This window comes from Theropithecus gelada, chromosome 1, assembly GCF_003255815.1.
Source record: "Theropithecus gelada isolate Dixy chromosome 1, Tgel_1.0, whole genome shotgun sequence".
NCBI lineage: Eukaryota > Metazoa > Chordata > Mammalia > Primates > Cercopithecidae > Theropithecus > Theropithecus gelada.
The window spans coordinates 105,097,629-105,122,672 of NC_037668.1; the positions used below are offsets into that span (position 1 = coordinate 105,097,629).

The 25,044-nt window shown below is 33.7% G+C and overlaps 1 protein-coding gene across 1 annotated transcript in view; it reads right to left on the bottom strand.

The window, feature by feature from the left end:
• PIGK (phosphatidylinositol glycan anchor biosynthesis class K) overlaps window positions 1–25,044 on the bottom strand; it is a 117,086-nt gene that overhangs the window by 23,541 nt on the left and 68,501 nt on the right. The window contains exon 10 of the mRNA XM_025402396.1: window positions 5,995–6,079. Coding sequence (XP_025258181.1) covers window positions 5,995–6,079 — 85 coding nt within the window. The remainder of the gene's footprint in view (window positions 1–5,994; window positions 6,080–25,044) is intronic.

Below are 25,044 nucleotides of genomic sequence, written 5' to 3' on the forward strand. Positions count from 1 at the left end.
CTGATAAAAATAAACAATTCTAACATCATTAATGAACATCAACATGTTTTATCAGTTTATTATCCTCTACTATTTCAACTTTTGAGGCATGTCTGTGTGAGTTCTTCACGTAAGTGCATTAGGCTGTTCAGTTTTTTTCTTGCCATTCTGTAAGAGTTCTTTATAATACAAAGATGTTAATTCCACGAGGAAAATATTTTTCCACTTTGATATCTGCCTTTTCTTTCTTTTTGAGATAGGATCTCACTCTGTTGCCCAGGCTGGAGTACAGTGGCGTGATCACAGCTCACTGTAACCTTGAACTCCTGGGCTCAGGGTAACCTCCTGCCTCATCCTCCTGAGTAGCTACAATTACAGGTGCCCATAACCATGCCTGGTTAATTTATGTTTTTTTGTAGAGATGGGGTCTCACTCTGTTGCCCAGGCTGGTCTGCCTTTTCATTTCAATGTATAGACATTTTACATTTTTACATCACTTGAACCCAGGAGTTCAAGACCAGCCTCAGCAACATGGCAAAACTCCATCTCTACCAAAAATTAAAAAAAATTAGATGGGTGTGGTAGGATGCACCTGTAGTCCTAGCTACTTAAGAGGCTGAGGTGGGAGGATCACTTGAGCCCGGGAGGTCGAGGCTTCAGTGAGCCATGATTATGCCACCACACTCCAGCCTGGGCGACAGAGACCCTGCCTCAAAAAAATTTTTAAAAAGTAGATATTTTTTTCTACTGAAAAATCATACACACTGTATCAACTACGCTGAGGGGCATTCACATTGTTTCCAGTTTGTTGTGGCCACATTAACGCTACTATAAATATTACTGTACTCAGATTCTTATACAGCAGTACTTTTCCTTATATATTAGAAGTACAAGCTAGATTCTCATGAGTGGAACGACTGTGTTGAAGAGTATGTATACAGATACTCCTGTAAGTCCTGATAAACCCATCATAAATTAAAAATATCATAAAGTTGAGAATGCATTTAATACACCTAATCTACCAAACATCATAGCTTAACCCAGCCTACCTTAAACATGTTCAGAACACACACATTAGCCTACAGTTGGGCAAAATAATCTAACACAAACCCTATTTTATAATAATGTCTCATGCAATTTACTGAATACTATATATGACATTAAACTTGTGACAGTTTTGCACCATAGTAAAGTTGAAAAATCCTAACTGAAACCATTCTAAGTCAGGGACCGTCTGTGTATTATATGTGAAGAGATGTTGTCAGTTGGTCATCTCAAGAGGTAGGAATAATCCATATTTCTAACAACAATGTACACAAGTACCTTTTTCCTAGCATCTCTGACAGAAATGGGTGATTTTGATTTTTAAAATATCTTTATTAGAGATCCAATCACATACCATAAAATTTACCCTCTTAAAATGTATAATTCAATGGTCTTAGAATATTCACAGAGTCATGCAATGATCACCACCAAGTTTAGGACATTTTCATCACTCCAAAAAAGAAACCCCGTATCATTAGTCAGTCCCCATCACCTCACCATGTCTCAGACCTAGGCATACATTTATCTGTTTTCTAGATTTGGCTATTCTTGACATTTTATATAAATGGAACCATATAATATGTTTTCTTGTGTGTGACTGGCTTCTTTCATTTAACATATGTTTTCAAGTTTCACTCACGTTTTAGCATGTATCTGTACTTCCTTTCCTTTTATTGCTGAATAATACTCTACTGTATAGATATGCTATATATGATTTATCTATTTATCAGTTGAACATTTGTGTTATTTCTACTTTTTGGCTATTAAAAATAATGCTGCAATGAATATCCATATAAGTTTTTGTGTAGCTGCATGATTTTATTTCTCTTGGGTATATAACTAGGTTGGAATATTGGGTCATATGGTAACTCTGTGTTTAACCTTTTGAGGAAATGTCAAACTGTTTATCAAAGTATTGTTTTAATTTTGCCAGTTTGATGAGCACTAAATAATTTCACTGAATTTGTAATGTATACTTCCTCACTGAGTTTGAAGTTCCCTATTCTCATTCACTGGCCATGTCATTTATTTCTAAATAGATTTTCATCAATTTTTAAAATCTTTTTTCTACTGAGTTTTGCTTGCCTTTTATAAACATCCAAGAGTCCTTTGAATATTACAGATATTAAGGAATTTTCTGTTATCTTCTTTGTAAACATATTTGTCTTGATCGTAACATTTGTCTTTTAACTTTGTGGAACCTGTGTCATATAAAATATTCCATTTTTGTGGAGCTAAATATATCTTCAGAGTTTCAGGGTTCATTAAGAAGTTCTTCTCTACTTCCAGATTATACAAGCGGTTGCCTATATGTTCTTATAAGATTTTTAATTTTTATTTTACATTGTCTTTATGAAAAAAATTTACATTGCATATAGTATGAAATAGAGGCTTACCTGCTTTTCTACTGAAATAAAAATATATTTATCATATATTAAATTATCAAATATAATAAAAAAATTTTCTGGATTCTCTAGGATTCTGGTGTGTTTCAAGCCACAGGTCAGGACTACCTGTTGCTTACAACATCAGTTTAGTAGGCTTTAGCATTTAAAAAAATATAAAATAGAATACGAAAATAGAGTATATCATACGTAATAAGGATACGTGTGTGATAAAACCTTTTATTTCTTTTAACATACACAAACATACACATCAAAGGTCATTATGCATATAAAATATTTCTTATCATGAATTAGAATCCATAAATTAAATCCATAAATTTGAAATTCACTCCTCCATGTGTTCCACTGATCCTCTCGTCTATTCCTTTGTCCATATAATATTTATCTGATTACAGATGCTTTAGGCTAATATTCTGATATCCAGTAAAAGAAGTGCCTCTCTTACATACTGTCTTTGGTTATTCTTGGACATTTGTTCTTCCACATAAATCATGTGGCCATTTTTTCCTAACATTAAAAAAGAAACACTTGTTTCTATTCTAATTAGAATTGCTAAATTGGCAGAATTTACACTTACACTTTCATCATATTGTTTATTTGGTATGTCTTTCTGTTTCTGAAACAGTACATTTCTATGATTCTTATTATACAGGTCTATGGTTTACTTGTTAAATCTAATTGTAATTATTTTATAGTTCTCGTCACTGCTGTGACAGAAAAATTTTCCCATTTTCATTTCTGTGTGTTTACTGCAAATACAGAGAAGCTATCAATTTTATTTAAGAAGCCAATTTTATTTGGCTATCTCATCACATTCGCTTATTAATTTTATTGTTCATAACTTGAGTCTCCTGGGTTTCCTAGGTATACAATCATATTTTCGAGGATGGCTAGAAAAATGGTAAATAATTTGACAGTATAAAATGGTAGTAGTGAGAATCCTATCTCCTGATTGTAAAAAGCAGTTTAAATATCACACACAAGAAATGAATTACTCAAATGACTGATACTCATTCCTCTCTCTTCTATTTCTTGTTTCTCCTTCTATTTCAGCCTCTGTCCCTGCTTTGAAAGCTTCCATCTCTCCTGCAGCTTCTAAGTTGTGCTACTAGTGAGAGTCCTTGGCTTCTGGTGCCTGGGTAGTAGGGAAAAGAGGTGGTCCTGGCTTTCAGGGTACCATTAAAAATATGTTATCTATCCATTTAGAGATATGTATATGTAATACAAGGCAAGATGCTAAAAGAAATATCAAGAAACTGAGACTGTCCAGAAAGATGATAAAATAGGATATATAAGACATAAAAATAAGTAATTCTATTTTAAATAGAAATGACATGTGCTCCAAAACAGGTATAGGTAAAGTATAAGATTATTTCTCATGAAAATAGTTACGGGGGAGATTATGCACTACAATAATGCTATAACTCAGATATAGATCAAAAAGCTTTTGTGAAACTAGCTGAACCTAATTATCACATGTATTACTATTCTCTTAGGAAAAAAGTTGCAAGCATTCATTCATTTATCGAGACGGTCCCACTCTGTCACCCAGACTGGAGTGCAGTGCCACAATCTCAGCTCACTGCAGCCTCAATCTGGATCCCAGGCCCAGGAGATTTTCCCACCTAAGCCTCCCAAGTAGGTGAGACTACAGGCATGCACCACCAAGCCCGGCTAATTTTCTGTATTTCTTGTAGACATAGGGTTTTGTTATGTCACCCAGGCTGGTCTTGAACTCCTGGGCTCAAGTGATCCACCCACCCTGGCCTTCCAAGGGGCTGGGATTATAGGCATGAGCTACCATGTGCCCAGCGAAAATTTGCTTTTAAATAATGGACTTATCAGTTAATTTCTGACAACATAACTCATACGTTTCTAAAAGACCAGTTGGACCGGCTAATGGTAACAGTACTTAAGTTGTAGTACTGTCAAAAAACGGAAATAACTAAAGGAATAAATGAAGAGTCTGCTATTAACAATGACCTGTCCTGACTACTCTTTTACTGAGAACAGGATTCATTTTATTCAATAAAAATAAAATACATAAATTCCTATCATGCAAAATTTCTTAAAGATAGGTATTAAGTAAAATCAAGTGCTACTGAACTTTAATATAATGTTTGTAATTCAGTGTTAAAATTAACACAGTCTCTTGTACTGCCAAAAAAATCACAATCTAAAATTTTCACCAGGGTCAAAAATTCTTTATCTTGGAATTCACACAGTGTATAATAGCAAAATGCAGCTGTTACATAAACCAGGTAGTTTATTGGTTCATTCATGCTATAAAAATATTACTGACATTTCATCTGGTCAACCATCTTAAAGGTTAATTCTTGTTTCCTCTTTCAGATTTTATTCTAGGTGAACTGTTCTGGGCAGATTCTATTTACCTATTCTGAGCAAACCACAAACTGTTTCATTGCTCACTCTTACTGTTAAGAACATATTGACTTGCTGCCTGCTCTGCTGTTTAATTCATTTATGCTGAGAGTCAGGCATGAAGACAGAATTTTAAATGTGACATTTGCAGACTGTTAGGTCATTTAAGCTCTGACAACACTAGGGAATTCCTGACATATAAACTGGATCTGATTACCAAGCACAGACGAGCTTCCCAAAGGAGCAAATTTCTGATCATTTTTTGTAATTTCTCACAGAATTGCAATACTAAATTTTAATGTCAATGAAAAATATATATAGCCAACATTTTAAAGTAAAAGCCTCTGTTTGTTTCAATAAAGTTCAAACTGGCACTTCTAATCAATACATATCAGCTAAATAAAAATTATTTTGACAGAAAACGGCATATGGAAAAACTCACAATAACAATCAACATTCATAACAATTCTGAGAAAGTCTGCCATTTAAGGGCTTTTAATATTTACTATAATATGTAAAGTTCTGAAAATTCTGCTAGGTCTAAAGGCTATAACTCTAGTCAACAGACCATTTAAAATTATTAGATTCTGGCCCAGCAGGGCAGAGGTTATATACTGTCAAATTATAGTACAAAGTCTAAACTTACATACTTAAAACACTGCCTTCTCAACAATTATAGTTATGTAGAAAGGATGATGAAATCATTATAATTGGAAATGAACAAATTGCCCACATGACATGCAGAATTACCCTTCACAAGGGTTGACAATGGGGCGGGGTAAAGGATGTAGGGCAAGACTGTTTTCTCTTTTTAGTGACTCCAAAAAATTACACTCAATGATATTTTTGCAGCTCTTTCCTTGTCACTAAGTACTAGACACAATGGGTCAAAATGAAAGTTTTCTAAAATTAAATTTCGTAGTCAAATAATGCACAAAAGATAATCCTTATTTTATCCTATATTTTATGTAAGTAAGAATTCTGGTGTTAAACAGCAAGTAGCCTTTTAATATTGTGCTTCGAATGGGACTTTCAACTGTAATAGGGGTAGTCTAAATAGGGATAGACAGCCCAGAATGCCTTTCCGCTACAACACATTGATTCTGAAAACCCTAACAAAAGCAATTACTTTTCAGAGATTAAAAATCTTGTTTCTTTCAAAAGAATAAAATGAAACGCAAACCTGGTGTATTATCTGAGCTACAGGAAGTTGTTCAGCATATTTCAGAGGTTCCATTAGTTCCTCATCCATCTGGTCTTCCTTATAGCTGGAAAAAGAGAATTTAAAAACACAAAGCTAAGGCAAATACTATTTTGAAATATGGCAAATATTTAAATATGTCAAATATGAAATATAGTAAAATGCATATATTTAAGTTTTTGAAATAATCGGTATTTATCAACAATCTTTGAAACGCTACCATTGAAAAATTTTAAATGACTATAAAGGTATTCAGACTACGTTAAGTAACTATGCAATAAAATTAGCTAACATCACTTAATGTTCTCAGATCCTGTCATTTTCTGAGACAAAAATATTTCAGTACACTCTGTTCAAAAGAGGGTGTTTCTTTCATAGCCCTTAAAGGTATTCAAAACCTGGCTCCAACCAAACTCAAGCCTCATCTCCAGCAACCCTTTCTCTACGTAACAGTCTACTGTTTTAGTTATATTTTACTGGCCAAATCCCACTGGGCCTTGCACCTCCAGGAGAGAGACCTTAGGAGAAATCAATCCTGCTGACATCATCTAGCCTCCAGACTGTGAGGAAATACATTTATGTTGTTTAAGCCATCCAGTCTCTGGTACTTTGGTATGGCAACCCTAGCAAACTAATACCTATTAGCATTAGGTATTTTTACCTCAATTAAAAAATAAACTAAAGTAAATACTCATTGACCAAAAGAAAACACACACACACACACACAACTTGCTTTAAAGCATTTCACAGTGTATCTTTTAAAAGTTTATTCACTTTATGTATAAAAATACATACAGGCTGGGTGTGGTGGCTAACAGCTGTAATCCCAACACTTTGGGAGGCCGAGGGGGTTGGATCACTTGAGGTCAAGAGTTTAAGACCAGCCTGGCCAACATGGTGAAACTTCGTCTCTACTAAAAATACAAAAATTAGCCAGGCGTGGTGGTACACGCCTGTAGTCCCAGCTGCTTGGGAGGCTGAGGCAGGAGAACTGCTTGAACCCGGGAGATGGAGGTTGCAGTGAGCCGAGATCACGCCACTGCACTCCAGCCTGGGAGACAGAGCAAGAGTCTGTCTCAAAAAACAAACCAACAAAACACGCAAACACACACATACACGCACACAGCAACAAAAGAAAAAACAGACAAACTCTATAGACATCATCAAATTTTAAGACTTTTTTGTTTCAAAGGACACAATTAAGAATGTAAAAACAGTCTACAGAATGGGAGAAACTCTTTGCAAATCATATAACCAAAAAGGGACTTATATTAATAAGAATACATAAATACAACTCAAGAATAAAAAAGCGAACAACTCAGTATTTTTCCTTCCTTATCGAGGACATTCTTAAGTGCAAATGATGTATTTTTGTTTGTTTCTTTGCTACTGTGGTCAGCAGTGGGAAAAATACAGTGACCACTTATGCACTTTGGTTCCATGCCTTGATTCCTATTAAGGCACCAGCAGTTTTAATAAATATCTTCTGAAAAAATAAAAATTAAATCACCGACATTAATTCTAAGAGTATAAAAGAAATATGAAAAAGTCACTCTTCATTGGTTATTCCAAAAATCTAAAATAACAATGTATAAGATGAAATAAATTTTTTTTTTCTCACAAAATGTCTCTTAGTCAATATAAAAGATATTCTTTAGGTATACAAAAATATTTGAAATCCGGCAATTTGTTTTGAATAACTTTTTATAATGCCATGTAGCTGTTATGAAAAATTCCAAACACATTTCTATATTTTTTATATTATTTTTGCAGGATCATTTAAAAGTGAGCTGCAGATACCATGACAGTTCACATCTAAATCTTTCAGCAAAATATTTATCAACCAAGGATATGTCTGAAATGTTTCTTAATAACTGCAGCACTTTTTCCAAATGCAATTCACAAGTAATCTTGAGTATCACTATGGATATATGAGTATTTTACTTATCCAATGTTTCATAATCAATTAAAATGATTACTCATTTCTATAATTTCTTGAAAACATATTTCCACTGCTTTCTTGCTTTATTTTGATATCAACAAGTGTGATGCTAAGTTGGTTCGATGTTAATTATTTTCATTTTTAATTATTTTTAATTTTTAAATTACTAATTTTTTGGCTTAGAAGCTCAGACAGCCTTTATTTTCCCTTTTGTTTTAAGGTCTAATACTATAATATATCTTAAAAGTTGATTGTTATAGATCAAGTTTCCCAGGTACACGGGAAACAGGAGTCCTTTCAATATGGAAATTCAGATCTCATTTTATTTCAAAAAATGTTTTATTATAACTTTAAATACCATATCTGTTAATTTTCCACTTATTTCCTAGTTCAAGGTGTTGAACTAAATATATGGAAAATTCTCTCTTTCTGATCATTTTCATTTCTCTTATTTCAGTTTCATTTTCTTGGCTCTTTCTATTCTTTATGTCTTTTATTGAACTTCTGGAATATCTATCTTCCTTTGTCTACCTTGTAATTTACTTTTCATTTCTGAGATGATTTTTTTCTTTTTTCACCATTTACTTTCCTGAGTTCAGTCAACTGCTGTTTCACATATCTTTCTGTTTGTCCATTTCAATTGTGTGTTTTTGAATGCCTGATTCATGGTATCCTTTCATAATGCAATTGTTTGTTTAATACAGGTTATTCATGTTCAGATGTTTCATTTCAGTTTTCCTGTTTTGTAATTTTTCTTTGATTTCTTTCCTTCCTTTTTATTTGTGCTTTCATTCTGTGTGTGCGTGTCATTTACTAAGAAGGTCTGATTTTAATTGTGTTTTATACTTATTGTAACTTTGTAAAGGTGCTGGCTTCTTTTTCTGTTGAGGATTATTTGTATTGGCTTTTTCAGAATCAGCAGTAACAAGTTATCCTGCCATGGAGGGTGAAGGGAGGTAAGCTGACTTACTAGGTTTCTCAGTTCAAGAGCACCCTCTTCTGTGGCTTCACTGAAGTGTTGTTGCTTTAATAAGTGGTGCTTTTTGTGGTGGGAGGGGCAGGATTTGTCTTAAAAAAAATTGTGTTGTTCCCGTAGTGCCCTTATCTTCAGCTGCTTTCTTTTCTTTCACCACCATGACTCCAAGGGACACCGCTGTCCCACTCTGTCCTTTGCAAGTAGTCTTCCATTATCCCAGAATTCATGCTTTCCCAAGATTGTCACCTAAGGTCATTCATACATTCTAAGCCCCATCTTGTAAATCATTATTAGTCAGGTCTCTGATAAACCATATATAATTCAGATAGAGAAAACTACAAATACTAATTTCAATTTACATGTGGCAGCCATCCTAAAGGAACCTGGAACTTTTCTCCTGTGAAATGGCAAAGTTCTCTTTTCTTAAAGTCATCCAAGTGTTCCTTTTACTTAACATTTTAAGTCATTTCAGAAGCCCCCCTAAAAGAATGTTTTTTCCATGATCTCTTTCCAAGATCCTTTACTAAGAAAATCTATTTAAATAACTTAATAAGGGAGTAATTTCTACATGGAAAAAGCTGTATATTCCTTATTTTGCTTTACTATTTTTTAAAAAAGAGTTTTTGTAGAAGATAACACAAGGTATTTACTTACTTTATAAAAGGATTTTGACTTCAATAGAGTCATACTACCATCTCAAATGAAAAGGCAATTAAAATACTGTCCAAATCCTCTGCATAAATAAAATTCTCCTAGCAAATTATGAAGCCTATGAAGTTAGTCTTTACAATCCCCTGTGCTTTCTAGTGTTTTCTATATCCTTTTTCTCTTTCATATCCAGTGCCCAAAAAATATTTCTCTTCTGTGCTATTCAAGCACCCTAAAATAACACTGTAAAATTATTTACTGTGTCCATACAGAAGGTTATCTCTAACTCAGAAAGAGTAAAGTTTATATTCTAGAGTGTCACACTGAGATCAGACAATTAATGTATAAAATAACATACAGCCAGGTATGATGGCATGTTCCTATAGTCCCAGGTACGTGGGAGATTGAGGAGGAAGGATCACTTGAGCCTAGGAATTAGAGACCAGCCCGGGTTATATAGTGAGACCCTATCACAAATAAATAAATAAACATAAAATTACATAGTTTATTTCAGGTTGAAGGCCAAAGCATCTTTCCAAACACTGGAAATAAAGCCAACAAACTGAACAAGAAAGCAGAGACACTGTGCTATGCTAGATACAAACTAAAAATTAAGAGTATCAATAATAATTAAAGACACATCATCTAGAGTAATCCAAAATCATTAGGAAGAAATTCTCTACACATACCAAAAACAGGAAGGTAGACAAATAGTTAGTATAACCTGTTTTGAAAATATGGCTCAAAGAAGCACTTGAAATTAAAAGGAAATAATAGAGAAATCAAATTAATTTCTTCCTAGAATCTTTGGAAAAAAGGATTGAAAAATTCACACTCCTAAACTGCATTTTTAAATGTTCAAATAGTCATATAATAGATAACGCATATTGTACAAGATATAATTGACAAACCTGAAAATTTAAAGACACTCCAAGCGAAGAAAACTGAAGTTTATTGGTCAATGCAGACAAACACAAAACGCTACTACAAATTCAGACGGGTCCCAAGAGTCACTAAAGCTTATTTTTGTGAAAACAGGCTATACAGCGATGATAAAACAATCTAATACATTACTTCCCTCGAAATGAGATCCCCTCCAAACTCCCTGCATCACTATTTTTCTAATTATCAAACTAAAAACTTGTGAGAGAAGATATGAAAATAGAACTTCAGTTAAAAGCTACTTTAAAGAAGCACAAGAAAGACGGTAAGCCAGGGAAAAAAGACTTAGTATGAGGCAGAGAACAGCAAGTTAAGTCCAAAGAGAACTAAGGTTACACTAATTTATGGCCCAACTGTTGAAATGCATCTTATTTACTGTCAGTTTCCAATGTAGTATAAAAATGCACACACTAGTTAAATAAGAAGACCTGTCAAGCAACTCAGTAAAGCTAATATAATAAAATCCCAGAAAAACAAACTCTTGTTCTCATTTGAGAGACTTTAAAAGTAACTTCCTGTTTGGTAAAAATTATAGGCAGGCTTTCCAGAAGTTCACACAACCAGCTAACTTGAATGCACAAGGAACTATCTGTGTAGAGTCAAAGGCAATTCTAAAATAGTAGTGTAGAGTTCTGGGGGATATCAGAGAAAAAACTTGTCAAAATTATTGAGTACTTACTCTGAACTCTACTAAATCTATCAGGAGTTAATGTACATTGTTCTAGTCATTTTATTTTGCTTTTACCATACATATTTAAGTACGCATGAAAAATACATAGAATATCTACAAATCATTTCATTAATAAATTGTACAGTAAAATTCAGCAACTAGCTTTTTTCATTCAAATGTGAGGTCAAATGTGACCTGTCACCTGTTTCTGTATGTCCTGTGAGCTAAGAATGGCTTTTATGTTTTTGAATGGTTAGGAAAAATAAGTCTAAAGAAGAATAACATTTCGTGACTAGTAAAAATTACACAAAATTTGAATTTCAGTGTTGTACTATAACAGCAGAGTTGCATATTTACAACTGAGACCATATGACCTATAACCTACAAATGCTTTAAATATTTACTATCTGGCCCTTTACAGAAAAAGTTGCACAACTCATACATTAGAATAATTATTAAGAAGTGGACTTGCTGGGTCATAAGTTATGTACATTTTAAATTTTGCTAGAAACAAGTAAATCGCTATCCAAAATGGCCGCATCAACGTATACTGCCACCAGAAATGCGTAAGTTCCCATTTCCTTTCAACATCACCACCTAAATTTCTGTAAGACATAGTATCTCATTGTTTTAATGTCCACTTCCCTTCTAAAATCACCTTTAGGTGATCACTAACATTAGTCTTTTTCTCTTCTTAAACTGTATTTCTTTTTTCTTCTATTTGGTTTGTCTTTTAAAAAATTAATATTTAGAGTTATTTTGATAATCTAGACAGAAATTCTTTGAAATAGATGTTACAAATAATGTCACCACACTTTTTCTTCTCTTTTAACTTTGTTTGCATTGTCTTTTTTTTTGCTATATATGATATTCTATTCCATTAGTCTTTGACAATCTTTTTTTATTAGCCGTAATTTGAGTAGTGTGACACCTTTCCCTACTCCTAAGCAAAAAAAAAAAAAAAAGTTATTCTGCAATAATTCTGATGTTTCCTTTTTGCATTTTTATCTTTAATCCATTTGTATTTTGTACAGTGTAAAGGGGAAATCTAATTTTGTTTGTTTCTCCATGGCAAACCAATTGCTTCAACATAGAATTTTCTGACTTACCTATCCACTCCTCCAAGTAAAACCATATCTATCATACATATATTGTTATGCATGGGTCTCTTTGGGGGCTTTATAATATGTTGTATATTTATTTACCTAATCTGAACCAATATCACATTATCTGAATCACCACAACTTTAAAACAGAAAATCCTGGTGTCAGATAGACTAAATGCCTCTCCCACCACTACTGTTCATACTCCGTAGTCATCCAAATGACTTTGGCTTTTTGTTCCTTTACTAGTCCACATGAATTTGATAGCCAGCTTATTAAGTTCCATGAAGAATCCTACAAAGGCAGAATGTAGTAATAGTTAAGAGAGCATACCTGGAGTCAGACAGCTAGCACTTCCACTTATGAGTTGTGTAACCAGATACAAACCTCTCCACATCTGTAGTCATATATAAAATGACTACATACTACACAGCTGTTTTGAAGATTAAACAAGTTAATAAATTCAAAGTGCTTAGAATAGTGCTGGTATTTATTAAATACTGGAAGTTTAAGAGAAATTGAATTGCATTTATTTACAGATAATTTAGATAAAATTATATGATAATTTATTCTCATCCCTAAACATGTTTCACCTCTCCATTTATAGGTGTTCCTTTATGATCTATAATTAATTTTATTTTGTCTCCATAAAGAAGATGTACATCTTTTAAGATGTATAATTGGGTGGCTTATAGCTTTTGTTGCTTATTTTGTATTAATATATCTATAGATACATGCATATATCTATTATATATAAATAATATAGGCATATATACTATTGATTTCCATGTAATGATCTTTTATCTGGCAATCTTACTAAACTCTCTCATTAAATTTAATATTGGTAGATTCACTTAGATTTTTCTATTATACAGCATCTGTGAAAAAAAGGAAGGAAGAGTTCCTGATCCTCACACCTCCTATTTCTTTTCCTTACTCCATTAGTTGAGACTTTTTGTGCAGTAACAAATAGATGGGATTATAGCATGTATTCTTATCTCATCCCTGATTTTCATCGAAATGCTTCTATAATTTCACACTATATAAAGTCTGCTGCTAGTTTAGACACATTCCCTTTATTATCTCCCATTTATCTGGAGTGTCTAAGTTACACTGCCTTTTTAAAAAACATTATCGTTTATGATTAATGATTTTATTCAAATGTTTTTTCTGTATCTACTGAAATAATTACAAACTGTTTCTCATTTAATGTATTGATACGATGAAATACACTAATATATTTTCTAATTCTGAATCATTCCTCTCATTTTAAGATAATTTCTATTTGGTCATGAAATGTTTTTATTTATACACTACTGAATTTGAATTTTATTTAAGATTTGTACATCTGTGATCACAAGTGAGGCTGGCTCTCTATTTTTTTCATTCTCTCTTTGTCTAGTTTTGGTTTCAGAATTATATTCGTTCCACTGAACGAGGTAGGAAGCTTTTTTATTCTGTTCATATTATGTCAGCACCTCAAGTGGTTAATAAATGTCAAATGTAAAAACCATCTAAGCCTGCTGCCTTGTTTGCAGTTTGTTGGGAAAGGGAACATGTTTTTTACAGTTAAAAAAGGAGCAGTATCTTTCAGTTGAAGGCTTAATTTATTTCTTTTACTTACTTTTTTTCTAAATCTAAATATTACGTTAGCCACTTCCAAAGTGATTTTTATATCCTTATATTGAAAATGTCTCATGTAAATAGCACATTTTTAGGTTATGTTTTTAATTCAGTATGACTACTTTTTTCTTTGAAATAGGGTACTTGGTCCAATTATAATTAATGTAATAATTGATATAGCTGGCTTTACAACTACTACCTATTTTCTATTTCCCATCTGTTTGAATTTCCTTTTTCTTCTTTTGAAACAGCCAAATATTTTATACATCTTTTTTTCTGCTATGAACTTGATAGGTGTATTTTTACCATTATCGTAGCAATTACATTAGGACATCCAACTTGGACTTGGTAGTCTAATAAAACTGTTCAACATTATCATTTCTTCAATAATAGTAGTACCTTACAACACTTTGACTCCATTTATCCTCCTGCCTTTGGTCTTATTATTGTCATATATTTTAATTCTATGAATACTTTAAACTCAACAAGATTGTGGGGGTTTTTGTCTAATTAAGTCAATTATTTTAATTGATATATTCACTGATTCTGGCTCTCTTCATTCTTTACTGAATTTTGCTGTTTCTCTTTGTAATCATTTCTGGCTGAAGAATTTCATTTAGTTTTATTTTATTTCAAGTGCACTGGCAACAAATTCTCTATCTGAAAAACATCTTGATTTCATCTTCATTTATGTAAGATATTTTTGCTGAGTAGAGAATGTTGGGTTAAAAGTTTTCTTCCTTTCACCACTTTAAACGTGTCTTTCTATTGTTTTATGGCTCTCATTATAATAATATGTCAGTATTAAAGATAATGTCAGCCTTTCCTTCTCTGTCAGGCTTTTAAATTTGTTCTCTATGTTTTTTCAGCATTTTGACTACGATGTACCAAACTGTGGTTTTCTTTGCATTCATTTTGCTTACAATGAATTAACTGAATATGTGGTCCGATGTATTTCATTAGTTTAGGAAAATGTTTATTATCACTTTAAATATTATCTCTTCTTCCTTATTTTCAATCTGTCATCTAGTTTGGGACATTATTTACACATATGTTGGACCATTTTTCTGTATCTAACATGTCTCGTACTCTTTTCTGTTTGTTTCTTTCTGTACTTCAGTTTCAATATTTTCTATTGTACTGTCTTCAAGTTCACTAATTCTATCATCTTCTGTATCCAATTTGCAGTTAAGTCATCGATTGAGTTCTTAATTCCAGATACTATATTTTTCAATACTAGAATGTTCATTATTTTAGTTATACTCATATTCTCTGGTGAAACTCCCCACCTCTTCATCTATTTGTCAAGAATATTTTTCCTATTTTCTTGAACATCTTAAACATAGTTATTTCAAAGTTTTTGTCTACTACCTCCAAGTTCTGGATCACTTCTGAGTTTGCTTCTATATTCTGTTTTTTTGTTTTTCTCTTGGTATATGATTATGGTGTACTAGAAATTTTTAATTGATGGGTGTAGGAAACTGCATACTTAAGAAAGGTTATATACAGTGTTATTTTCCACTTGAGAAGGTCCGTGTGTTCTTCTGCTGGGCAGTTAAGAGTGATACTCTGATCACTTTTACTCATTCAGGGACTAAGCTGAATTTAGACCACCTGGAAATTTTGATAAGACTAATTCATTACACCTTAATGTGGCCCTATTCTAATGGTGAGGCCCTTCAAGGTTTTCAGTTGAGAGCCTGGCAGGTTTTGTTTCAACACAGAGAGAGTAAGACTATAGAGATTTCTACTATACTGTTCAAAGGTTTCTGACTTAGATTTTTGGACTATTGTCCTGCACAGCTTAAGGATTTGGTATGCCAGCCTCACTGAACTGCCAAATTTGGTATACTCATCACTCTGTCCCCATTAGTAACCCTTTAACAGAGGCCAAGCCCAAATTCTCACCTGTAGCGCAGAGGTATGTGACTTTTCTATGCAACTAATCACCTCAATCATAGTATGAAAGCAACCATGATGATATGTAAATCAATGAATAAGGCTGTTTTCCAATAAAACTTTATTTTAAAAAATAGTCAATAACAAGATTTGGCCCATGGGCCATAGTCTGCTGACTTCTGCTTTTGCTACACTGGGAAAAAGCAAGTGTACCCAAGAGAAAAAAGTGGCTAGAAACTGTCAGCATTAGTTCATCACCATCTCCACAGCTGTCAACTCTTACCTGGTATGTTCTTAAGGGGCTCTCATCCTGAAGATGTTTATCTCTTCAGTAATACAAGACTAGTAAATTCATAGCTCTGGTTATCAGATGTTTTTTGCTTAGTAATTTAGCTTCCCTTTAGTTTTAGAATTTGGCAAGTATTTTGAAAGGAAAATTGGTAACATAATTGAGACAAATATCTTGAAAAGGAAAGTTATTTTTTGAGTGAATGACAATTTTGTCACTCTAGCCTAACACAGTCACCAAAAATGTTGCTGGTGAAATTTCTCTATACTCTAGCAGTGGCCCACTGCCAAGCCCAGATTCTCAACCTTTGGTCTACTCCCAGAATTGGCAAATGATCACAGAGAAAAATTGGCTACAGATTCTCAGCTCATCTCTGAGAATTTTCCCCAAATCTGGATTTTTAGATTCTCAGTCCTCATTGCTTCTGCAACTGATATTTTTAAAAATGCAATTTAATCTGTCTTTCCTAATTGTTCTTGGTGAGTCCATAAGCCTACTGCAAAGTATTTCATCCTATTCAGAAGGAGAAATTGTACACTACTACTTTTGATATTTTCATTATCACTTAGTACCAAGTATTTTTTTAAATTTTCATAGGTTTTTAAATATTATTCTAAGAATTATTCAAAGAGTGTTTTTAAATTCCCAAACATACGTGTTTTAAACAATTCTTTTTTACTACTGATTGTAACTATTACACTGTGATCAAAAAAAAAATGCTCCTTAAGATTCCAACACTTTACGTTATTAAGACTTACTCTTTTGGCCTAGTATTGGTTAACATTTGTAAATGTTACAGTTGGTCTTAAAGAGAATATTTATTCCCTAAGTGTTCAATTTCTTGGCTCAAGTTTATTGATTATGTTGCTTACATTTTCAATTTTAAAACTTTTGGATGGATCTTTTATTGGTTTTGGTACTGTAATACTAAAATATTCCATTACAATGATAAACTTATCAACCTGTTTTTTAAATATGTAAATTTTTGCTTTAAACATTTTGTGGTTATATTACTAAGTAATTAAGAGTTTAACATGCTTTTCTCTTCCTGATGAGATAAACTTTTACTTAGTTACCTTGCTTATGATTAATAATGTTATATGCTGTATACTCTATGTACTATGTGCATACACATATATGTATATTTACTATGTATATATTACACACTATAAGTATTTAAGCTTTCTTTTGGTGAGCTGTTGCCTAGTAATCCTTTCAGTTTCAACTATTTAATATCATTATATTTTCTGTCTGTAGTTATGCCTCTTTTTATCCTAATACAGTATTCTGTTATAAACTATTACTATTCACTTACTTAAATTTATTGTGATTAAAAAATTATCACTATTTCTCTTCACTCCTTTACTGCCTTCTCATTGATTTTTTAATTTCATTTTTTTCTCCTGCAACGTTTCTGATCTTATCTCCTCTATTTCTATTCATTTATTAGTCACTCTAAAAATGTAAACTGCCTACTTTCCTCACTGTCTAAAGCTATTAAAATTTACAACCCTTTTCCCAAAAATTAAACCTTTTTCCCAAAGGAAAAAAAAAATCTGAAACTCCAGAATACTTCAACCAATCACTTCCTCTTCTCCTACATAATGTTGTTATTAAATATATTAATACTTTGGTTTATCTTACTCCCCCAAATAATTATTATCATTGTCATTATCATCATAATTATACAATATATTCAGTTTTTGCTTATATTTACTCATACTTCACCAATTTATTACAGCATTCCTATTTACACTCAGACCTCTCTTCTGTTTCATTTTCCTTTTTCAAAAAGCGCATCCCTTTAGGTATTAAGGTGTATTGATGTCAAATACTCTCAGCTTTTGCATGTTCGAAAATGTCCTTATTTTCCGTTCAGTCTTTAATGGTAGTTAAGCTAGCTTAAATTCTAAGCCAACAGTAATTTTCTCTCAGTAGTTTATTGGTCTTACTCTCTAGTATCTTTTGGTTTCCGCTGTTGCTATTAAGATGTTTGCTGTCAACTTAGTTGTTACCCATTGTAGATACCATTTTTCTCTTTGACTGATTTTTAAATCTCTTACGTACTTAGGGGATTCTAAAATGTTCACATAAAGTATGAACTCTGTGTATTGTTCTTTGGATTTGTTGAACTACCTTCAAAATGCAAAAGTATAAGCCATTATCTCTTATACTGCCTTTTGCTCATTCTGTATTTTCTTCTCCCTGGAACTAATTAGACATAGCCAACAGTTTCCAATATTATCTTCAAGTCTCATAGCCTGTCTTAACACTTTTCATCTCTGTCTATATTTCATACTGAGTTATTTCTTTAGATCTCTTATTTTACTATTTCTCCTTTCAAGTATGAGTTATCTTACAAAAATCATTAAAATCTTTTACTCCTTCCTGTATCTATTCATACCTTTTTGAGATACGACTTTGTAGCTCCTTCCAAGAAAAGATATAGTCTGTTTTACCAGCCCTTGAATTTTACTTGGATTTGTGATTCCTTCTGCACAATAGGATGCAGCAAGAATAACAGGGCTCCAGTTTAAAATCTTGGCCACAAAAGGTCTTGCACACTTTTGGGACCCATGGATAACCTCCTGGAGGATAGAGGACCACATGGGAGCTGAATCAACATCAAAAGCCCCAGATATGTGAGACAGTATAGCCAAAAATTAGAAGTCACTCACTGAACCCAAAGATGACAAATTCTGAGAAAGCACAATATAAACTAGAAGAACCATGCAGGTTGAGCCCATCCTAAATTGTCAACCCTCAGAATCAAAAGCTAAATATGTGGTTGTTATTTAAAGACATTAAGTTTTGGAATGATTTTTGATGTGTCAATACCTCAATAATATGTCTACTATTTAATCTGTTTACTACATTTTTAATTTGAATAACTGTGGTTTACAAACAGGAAAGTCTATCTGGCCTTTTTCAAATATGCCTCATCATTCTTTATCATGTTGTAACCCTTGTGTAATCCTTCATTTCCTTCTTTTATTTTTATTTTCCTTTTTATTTGTATTTTATTTTATTTTTTTTGAGACGGAGTCTCACTCTTGTCACCCAGGCTGGAGTGCAATGGCACAATCTTGGCTCACTGCCACCTCTGCCTCCTGGATTCCAGTAATCCTCCTGCCTCAGCCTCCCGAGTAGCTGGGATTACAGGCGCACACCACCACACCTGGCTACTTTTTGTATTTTTGGTAGAGACGGGGTTTCACCATGTTGGCCAGGCTGGTTGGGAACTACTGACCTCAAGTGATTTGTCCACCTCGGCCTCCCAAAGCACTGGGATTACAGGAGTGAGCCACCACGCCCAACCTCTTTTATTTAAAAAAAATAATTTAAATGGTTATTTTGTATTTTGTAATTGATAATTCATATATCTAATGTTCTTGCAGGTCTAATTCTCCTGATTATTCTGTATTGTGTTAAGCAAAATTCTAAGATGACCCTCAAGATTCTGATCCCTTGGTGCTCATATGCCCTGTATTGTCCAATTTCCTGGAGCACAAGCAGGACTATGAATATGATAAACTTCACTCCTATGATAAGGTTATGTTATATGACAAAAGTGAGGGAATTTTGCAAATATAATTAAGGTCTGAAATCAGTTCACATTTAGTTAATCAGAAGGAGTCTGTCCTGAGTGGGCTTGACCTAACCAGGCAAACCATTAAAAGAGACCATGCCCTTCCTAAAGTTAGACAGATTCAAAATAGGAGAGACTACTGCAGGCTTTGAAGACACAAACGGCCATACTGTGAACTGCCTTTGGAGGGGCCATGAGGCAAGGACCTAAGACAACTTATAGGAGCTACAGATACTGTTTAGTTAATACTCATAAGAAAATTAGGATTTCAGCCCTGCATATGCAAGGAACTGAATTTTGTCAACAATGAGTGAGCTTGGAAGAGGATGCCAAGCCTAAGATGAGACCATGGTATCAGGTGGTCTTTTTCAGCCTGTGAGACTTCAGGCAAAGGACCCAGCTAACCTGTACCCACACTTGCAGCCTACAGATACTGTGAGATAATACATGGGTGTTGTCTTGCACTGCTGAGTTTGTGGTAGCTTCTTATACAGCAATAGAAAACTAATACTTTTATGGGATTAGTTTGCTTTCTCAAATTGTCTGCCATTTAAGTACATGAACACCTTAATCTGTGAGGATCCTGAGGAACCTCAATTGAGAATGATTCCCAAATCGAATTTGAGTTTGCTTCTGTCTTGCTTTGGGTTGCTATCAGTCTGGTATCACTTCAACTGAATTGCTCCACTTTAAATTTCTTGGGCCAAGAAGGTTAACCATGTTAAATCACGTTACAGTACGACTGATTACATATTCCCAGGTAAACCTCTTTTACCCCCACATCTCTAGCCAAGGCAAGAGAAATGTCCTCATTTTCTTCCTCTCAGGCTGTTAGATTTTATTCCAGCCCACTCTCTGAGGGTAATGAGAAGTTAACGGTTTTATGCAGAGGTCTTAAGCTCAACTGTCAACAAATGGATCCACAGTGTTTTGTCCTAACCATCACACAAAGCTATTCTAATCAAAACTCTAGGTTGCTATATTAGTACACATCACTTAGGCAGTCCTGCCTTCCACATTCATTCAGCACTTGGGTTTTAGTGTCTATGTGTTTTTTCCCAAGAGATTTCCCTACTGTTGAGCAAAGTGGACCTTCGTCTGTTGCAAGCCACTGTTCAGCAATAGGCTCCTGCAAATACTTTCTGCTCCTAGATAAAAAGGCCAACAGAATAAGGCACATGGTCCCCTGTAAAGGCGTCTTTAGATGAAGGTGCAGCTGGAAACACATGGGTTGGACCAAGAAGGAAATTACAACCCTAAATCACATGAGAGCCCTAAAGCAAGAAAGAGCTCCCATTGATACTCCCTCTTTTTAAAGTAAATCTATACCGTCCTTGCAAAAGGAGACAGAGTCTGAGCTTGCTGCCAACTGTTCAGGGAAGCTGCATGTTTAGAATACCAGCTGTTACTATCTAAAAACACTGTAGGAAGTGGAACCCATGTAGTCCTTACCACTGAATGAGGAGGTGCCACCAGCTCTGCTTCAATCTGGAAGAAGCCAGCAATACTATTCATCAAATGTTGTTTGTCTCTACACACTTACTTTCTTGGCAGCTCAGCTAAGTATTTAAAAAGATATTTTTAAAAATATAATTTATAGAGCATCTAGGTATTTTGTAACAGAATTTTCAGAAAAATCCAGTCAGCAACATTACAAAAGTGAATTCAATTGATTATTCTTTATTATTAACTTCAAATCATCTGTCTAAACTCATTTACATTAATTTCTTGTTCTGAGAAAGTGAAATGTTGTATCTCATTCTAATATTACAGGGTGTTCTTTTATTGAGAAATGTTTCCTTCAAATGAAATGTGAAACTGTGAATGCCAAGGCTACGGAAGTCAAGCTGTATTTTTATATCTGATATAGTTTACAAATTTATCCTTGCTCAAATATCAGGTTGAGCTGTAATCCCCAATGCTGGAGGTAGGGCCTGATGGAAGGTGTTTGGGTCATGGGGGCAGATGCCTCATGGCGTGGTGCTGTCTTCACCACAGTGAGTGAGTTCTCGCAAGATCTGGTCATTTCAAAGTGTGTGGCACCTCCCCTAGTGTGTGCTCACACTCACTCTCTCGCTTTCTCTCTTGCACTCTCTCCTAAACCCTCCCCTTCCTTCCTCCCTCTATCTCTCTTAACTCTCAGTCTCCTCCAACCCCCCTCCCCCTGCTCACTTAAACTTGCTCCTGTCCTCGCTCCTGTTCTCACCATATGATGTGCCTGTTCCCCATTTGCCTTCTACCATAATTGGAAGCTTCCTGATGCCTCCCCAAAAGCAGATACCCCTATGCTTCCTGTACAGACTGTAGAACAATAAGCCAATTACCCAGTCTCAGGTATTTCTTTATAGCAGTGCAAGAACGACCTAATACAATACCTAAGGTAAAAGTGGGATTTTTCAGAGTCAGTGTTAACTCATGGGAACATCATGTATTCTTTTATTACCAGAAGTTACCTAATTTTTGGATATTCAAGGTTTTACTATATCTAATTTTCAAAGAAACAACAAAAACACAAAAAACAAACAAAGAAAAAACCTATATTTGACACTAAAACCATACAAGATATATTTTAATCATATTCTATGATTTAGAAGATACATATCACAGTATTTTTACATGCAAAAGAGAAACTATTGTGAACATCACTTTTTTTTAAAGCGTAAGTTAGATATGTTTTAAATATCTTGCTTATGCACAGCAATTACAGTAGTTACAACTTTATGTCGCACCATATAGTTCATTATCACCTGTTTCAGTACCTTAAAGGAAAAGTACCAAAGATTGCTATAAAACATGCAATCTTAAAATCACCTAAAAGAAATATAAAACACTATTTTCTTGCTCCATCTCTCAATGTACATGCTCTAAATATACATATCTTTGATATAAATAAATAAACATTATAAAAATTAGATATATGAATTTTAATAAAACCCAGTTTAAACTGCTTACCAAGTATCTCTGAATCTCTGGCTGGCAATATAGTTCAGGCCAAACAAAGTCCATTACTACCTGCAGTGTAGTACAATATAATTCTCAGCCAGCATAGTCAGGTATTTTGAGATCATATCCTAAGAACTCTTGTATTTCATTATTTTGTCTGCTCTTTACTTCTTGGGAAATCATACTAGAATATATTAACATTAGAAGCTGATGCCATCAGATAAGGAACAGAGAATGGCTTTTAATATTGAAGTTAAAATGAAGGAACTGAAAAAGGCATTCCATACAATATAAGCTGCACACTTCCCTTAGTGAAAGTACTTTCAGAATAATAAGTCACAATTTCATCAAATTAAAGAAAGCAACAAGTCTGGAATATCTCTGAGTATAACAAGAACTATGTATATAATGAATGCATTTAAAGCAGAGAAAGATGGAGCATAATATAGCTTGTCAATGTTGGTAAGTCCCCTGATTTTCCTTTATTTTTTGAGAAAAATAATTTCAAAATGAAAATGTTCAATTACTTGATAGTAATTTATCTATAACATCTGTAGAAAAACATGCTTTAAACAATATTTACTATATCAATTTAATAAAAACTCACATAAATAACCTTACTTTGACTTTTTAGGTCCACTTTGGCAATATTCAAAAAATTTGTATCATGAAATTTTGATTTTTCGATTAAGCCCTGAGAAATCAGTTTTCTAATAAAGTTAACAGCTGTGCCCCAAAATGGTATCCAACATAAAGGATATCATGAGCAAAGACCTGAGGTCCGTATCATTTACCAGGTCCATTTTTCCCCCACAATAAAACCCACAAATAGTTCAACACTAATATTGCAATGTCAGAATGAGTATTAAAAAAGACTAATAGGCTATAATACTGAATTAACACTAGTAAGATAAAAACATAAAGAAATAAGCATAAATCCTGAAATTCAGTTGTTTTCTGTTTTTTTTAAGTCAGCTACACAGGTAAGTATGGGAAAGCCAGGCTAATAATAATTCCTGTCAGAATGGGGTATAGATGGCATGGCTGATAAAAGCACAAATCAAGCTATAGAAACAGAACTGTAATACACCAAATAAAGATGGCATTGTATTGCTCATTGTATCTCTTGCACTGGAGGAAGACATCAATATGACTGTGATGAGTTTTAGATGGCACACTTTTAAAAAGGCATTGACAAAGTATGTTCATTTTATATACACTACCCTCAATCTTCAAAATAACTCATAAGGTAGAGAGTAGATCACCCTATGACAGATAAAGTATCTGAGTCTTAGAGAGATTAAGGTATTGTATTAGTCCATTTTCACACTGCTGTAAAGAAATACCCAAGCTGGGTAATTTATAAAGAAAAGAGTTTTAATTGACTCACACTTCCACATGGCTGGGGAGGCCTCAGGAAACTTACGATCATGGCAGAAGGCAAAGGGGAAGCTAGGACCTTCTTCATATGGTGGCAGGAGAGAGAAGTGCAAGCAGAGGAAAGGCCAGACACTTATAAAACCATCAGATCTTATAAGAACCCACTCACTATCACAAGAATAGCATGGGGGAAATCACACCCATGACCCAATCACCTCCCTCCTTCTCTCAACACATGGGGATTACAATTCCAAATGAGATTTGAGTGGGGACACAGAGTTCAAACCATATCTGGTACCCAGAAAAAGCAAAATTTGAATGCAAGTGCATTCAGCTCCATGCTCTTTCTACTAGATCATGCTGCCTTAAAAGTTTCTTCTAGCACTAGGAGGGGGCAATTTGGCCATACTTCACTTGTAGAATATTTGAAACCCAGGTAGCAAGGCACACCATTATTTCAATAAAAATTGACATTTCTGAAATGGGATTACAGATTTATATATTAATGTAAATGTCTTTTCCCTCTTGTTTTACCTAACAGCTACATTCCTAAAGTGTTATTATATAAATCAGTTTTTAAAATGGAATCCACTTTCCCCAATGATAAGCTAGAAATAAAGATTGCCTTATTACTAATTAGTAATAAATAATCCTCACACACAAACACCCCTTAACTCTTTTTGACCCTTCAATTTCTTGGTCAAGTATTTAATAACATGGAAATTAATATCTAAAAATATGTCATAAGTATCTGATAGATTTACCTATTTCATAGATAAAATTCCATATTGTTAGGTTTTTTAAAAGCAAAACAACTTACATATAGAGAGAAATTTTTACCATCCTTTACAAACTGACAATTCAATATCAAAATTATTTTTCTCTACCAGTTGCCTGAAGAAATAACTATCATAATTTATTTGAAGGCACAAGCTACCTTGATCTCCAGCATTTAAAAAAATTAAGACAGTTCCCTATGTACAAATACATGATACTACTGCCATCTTCTGGTACAACACAATTTCCCA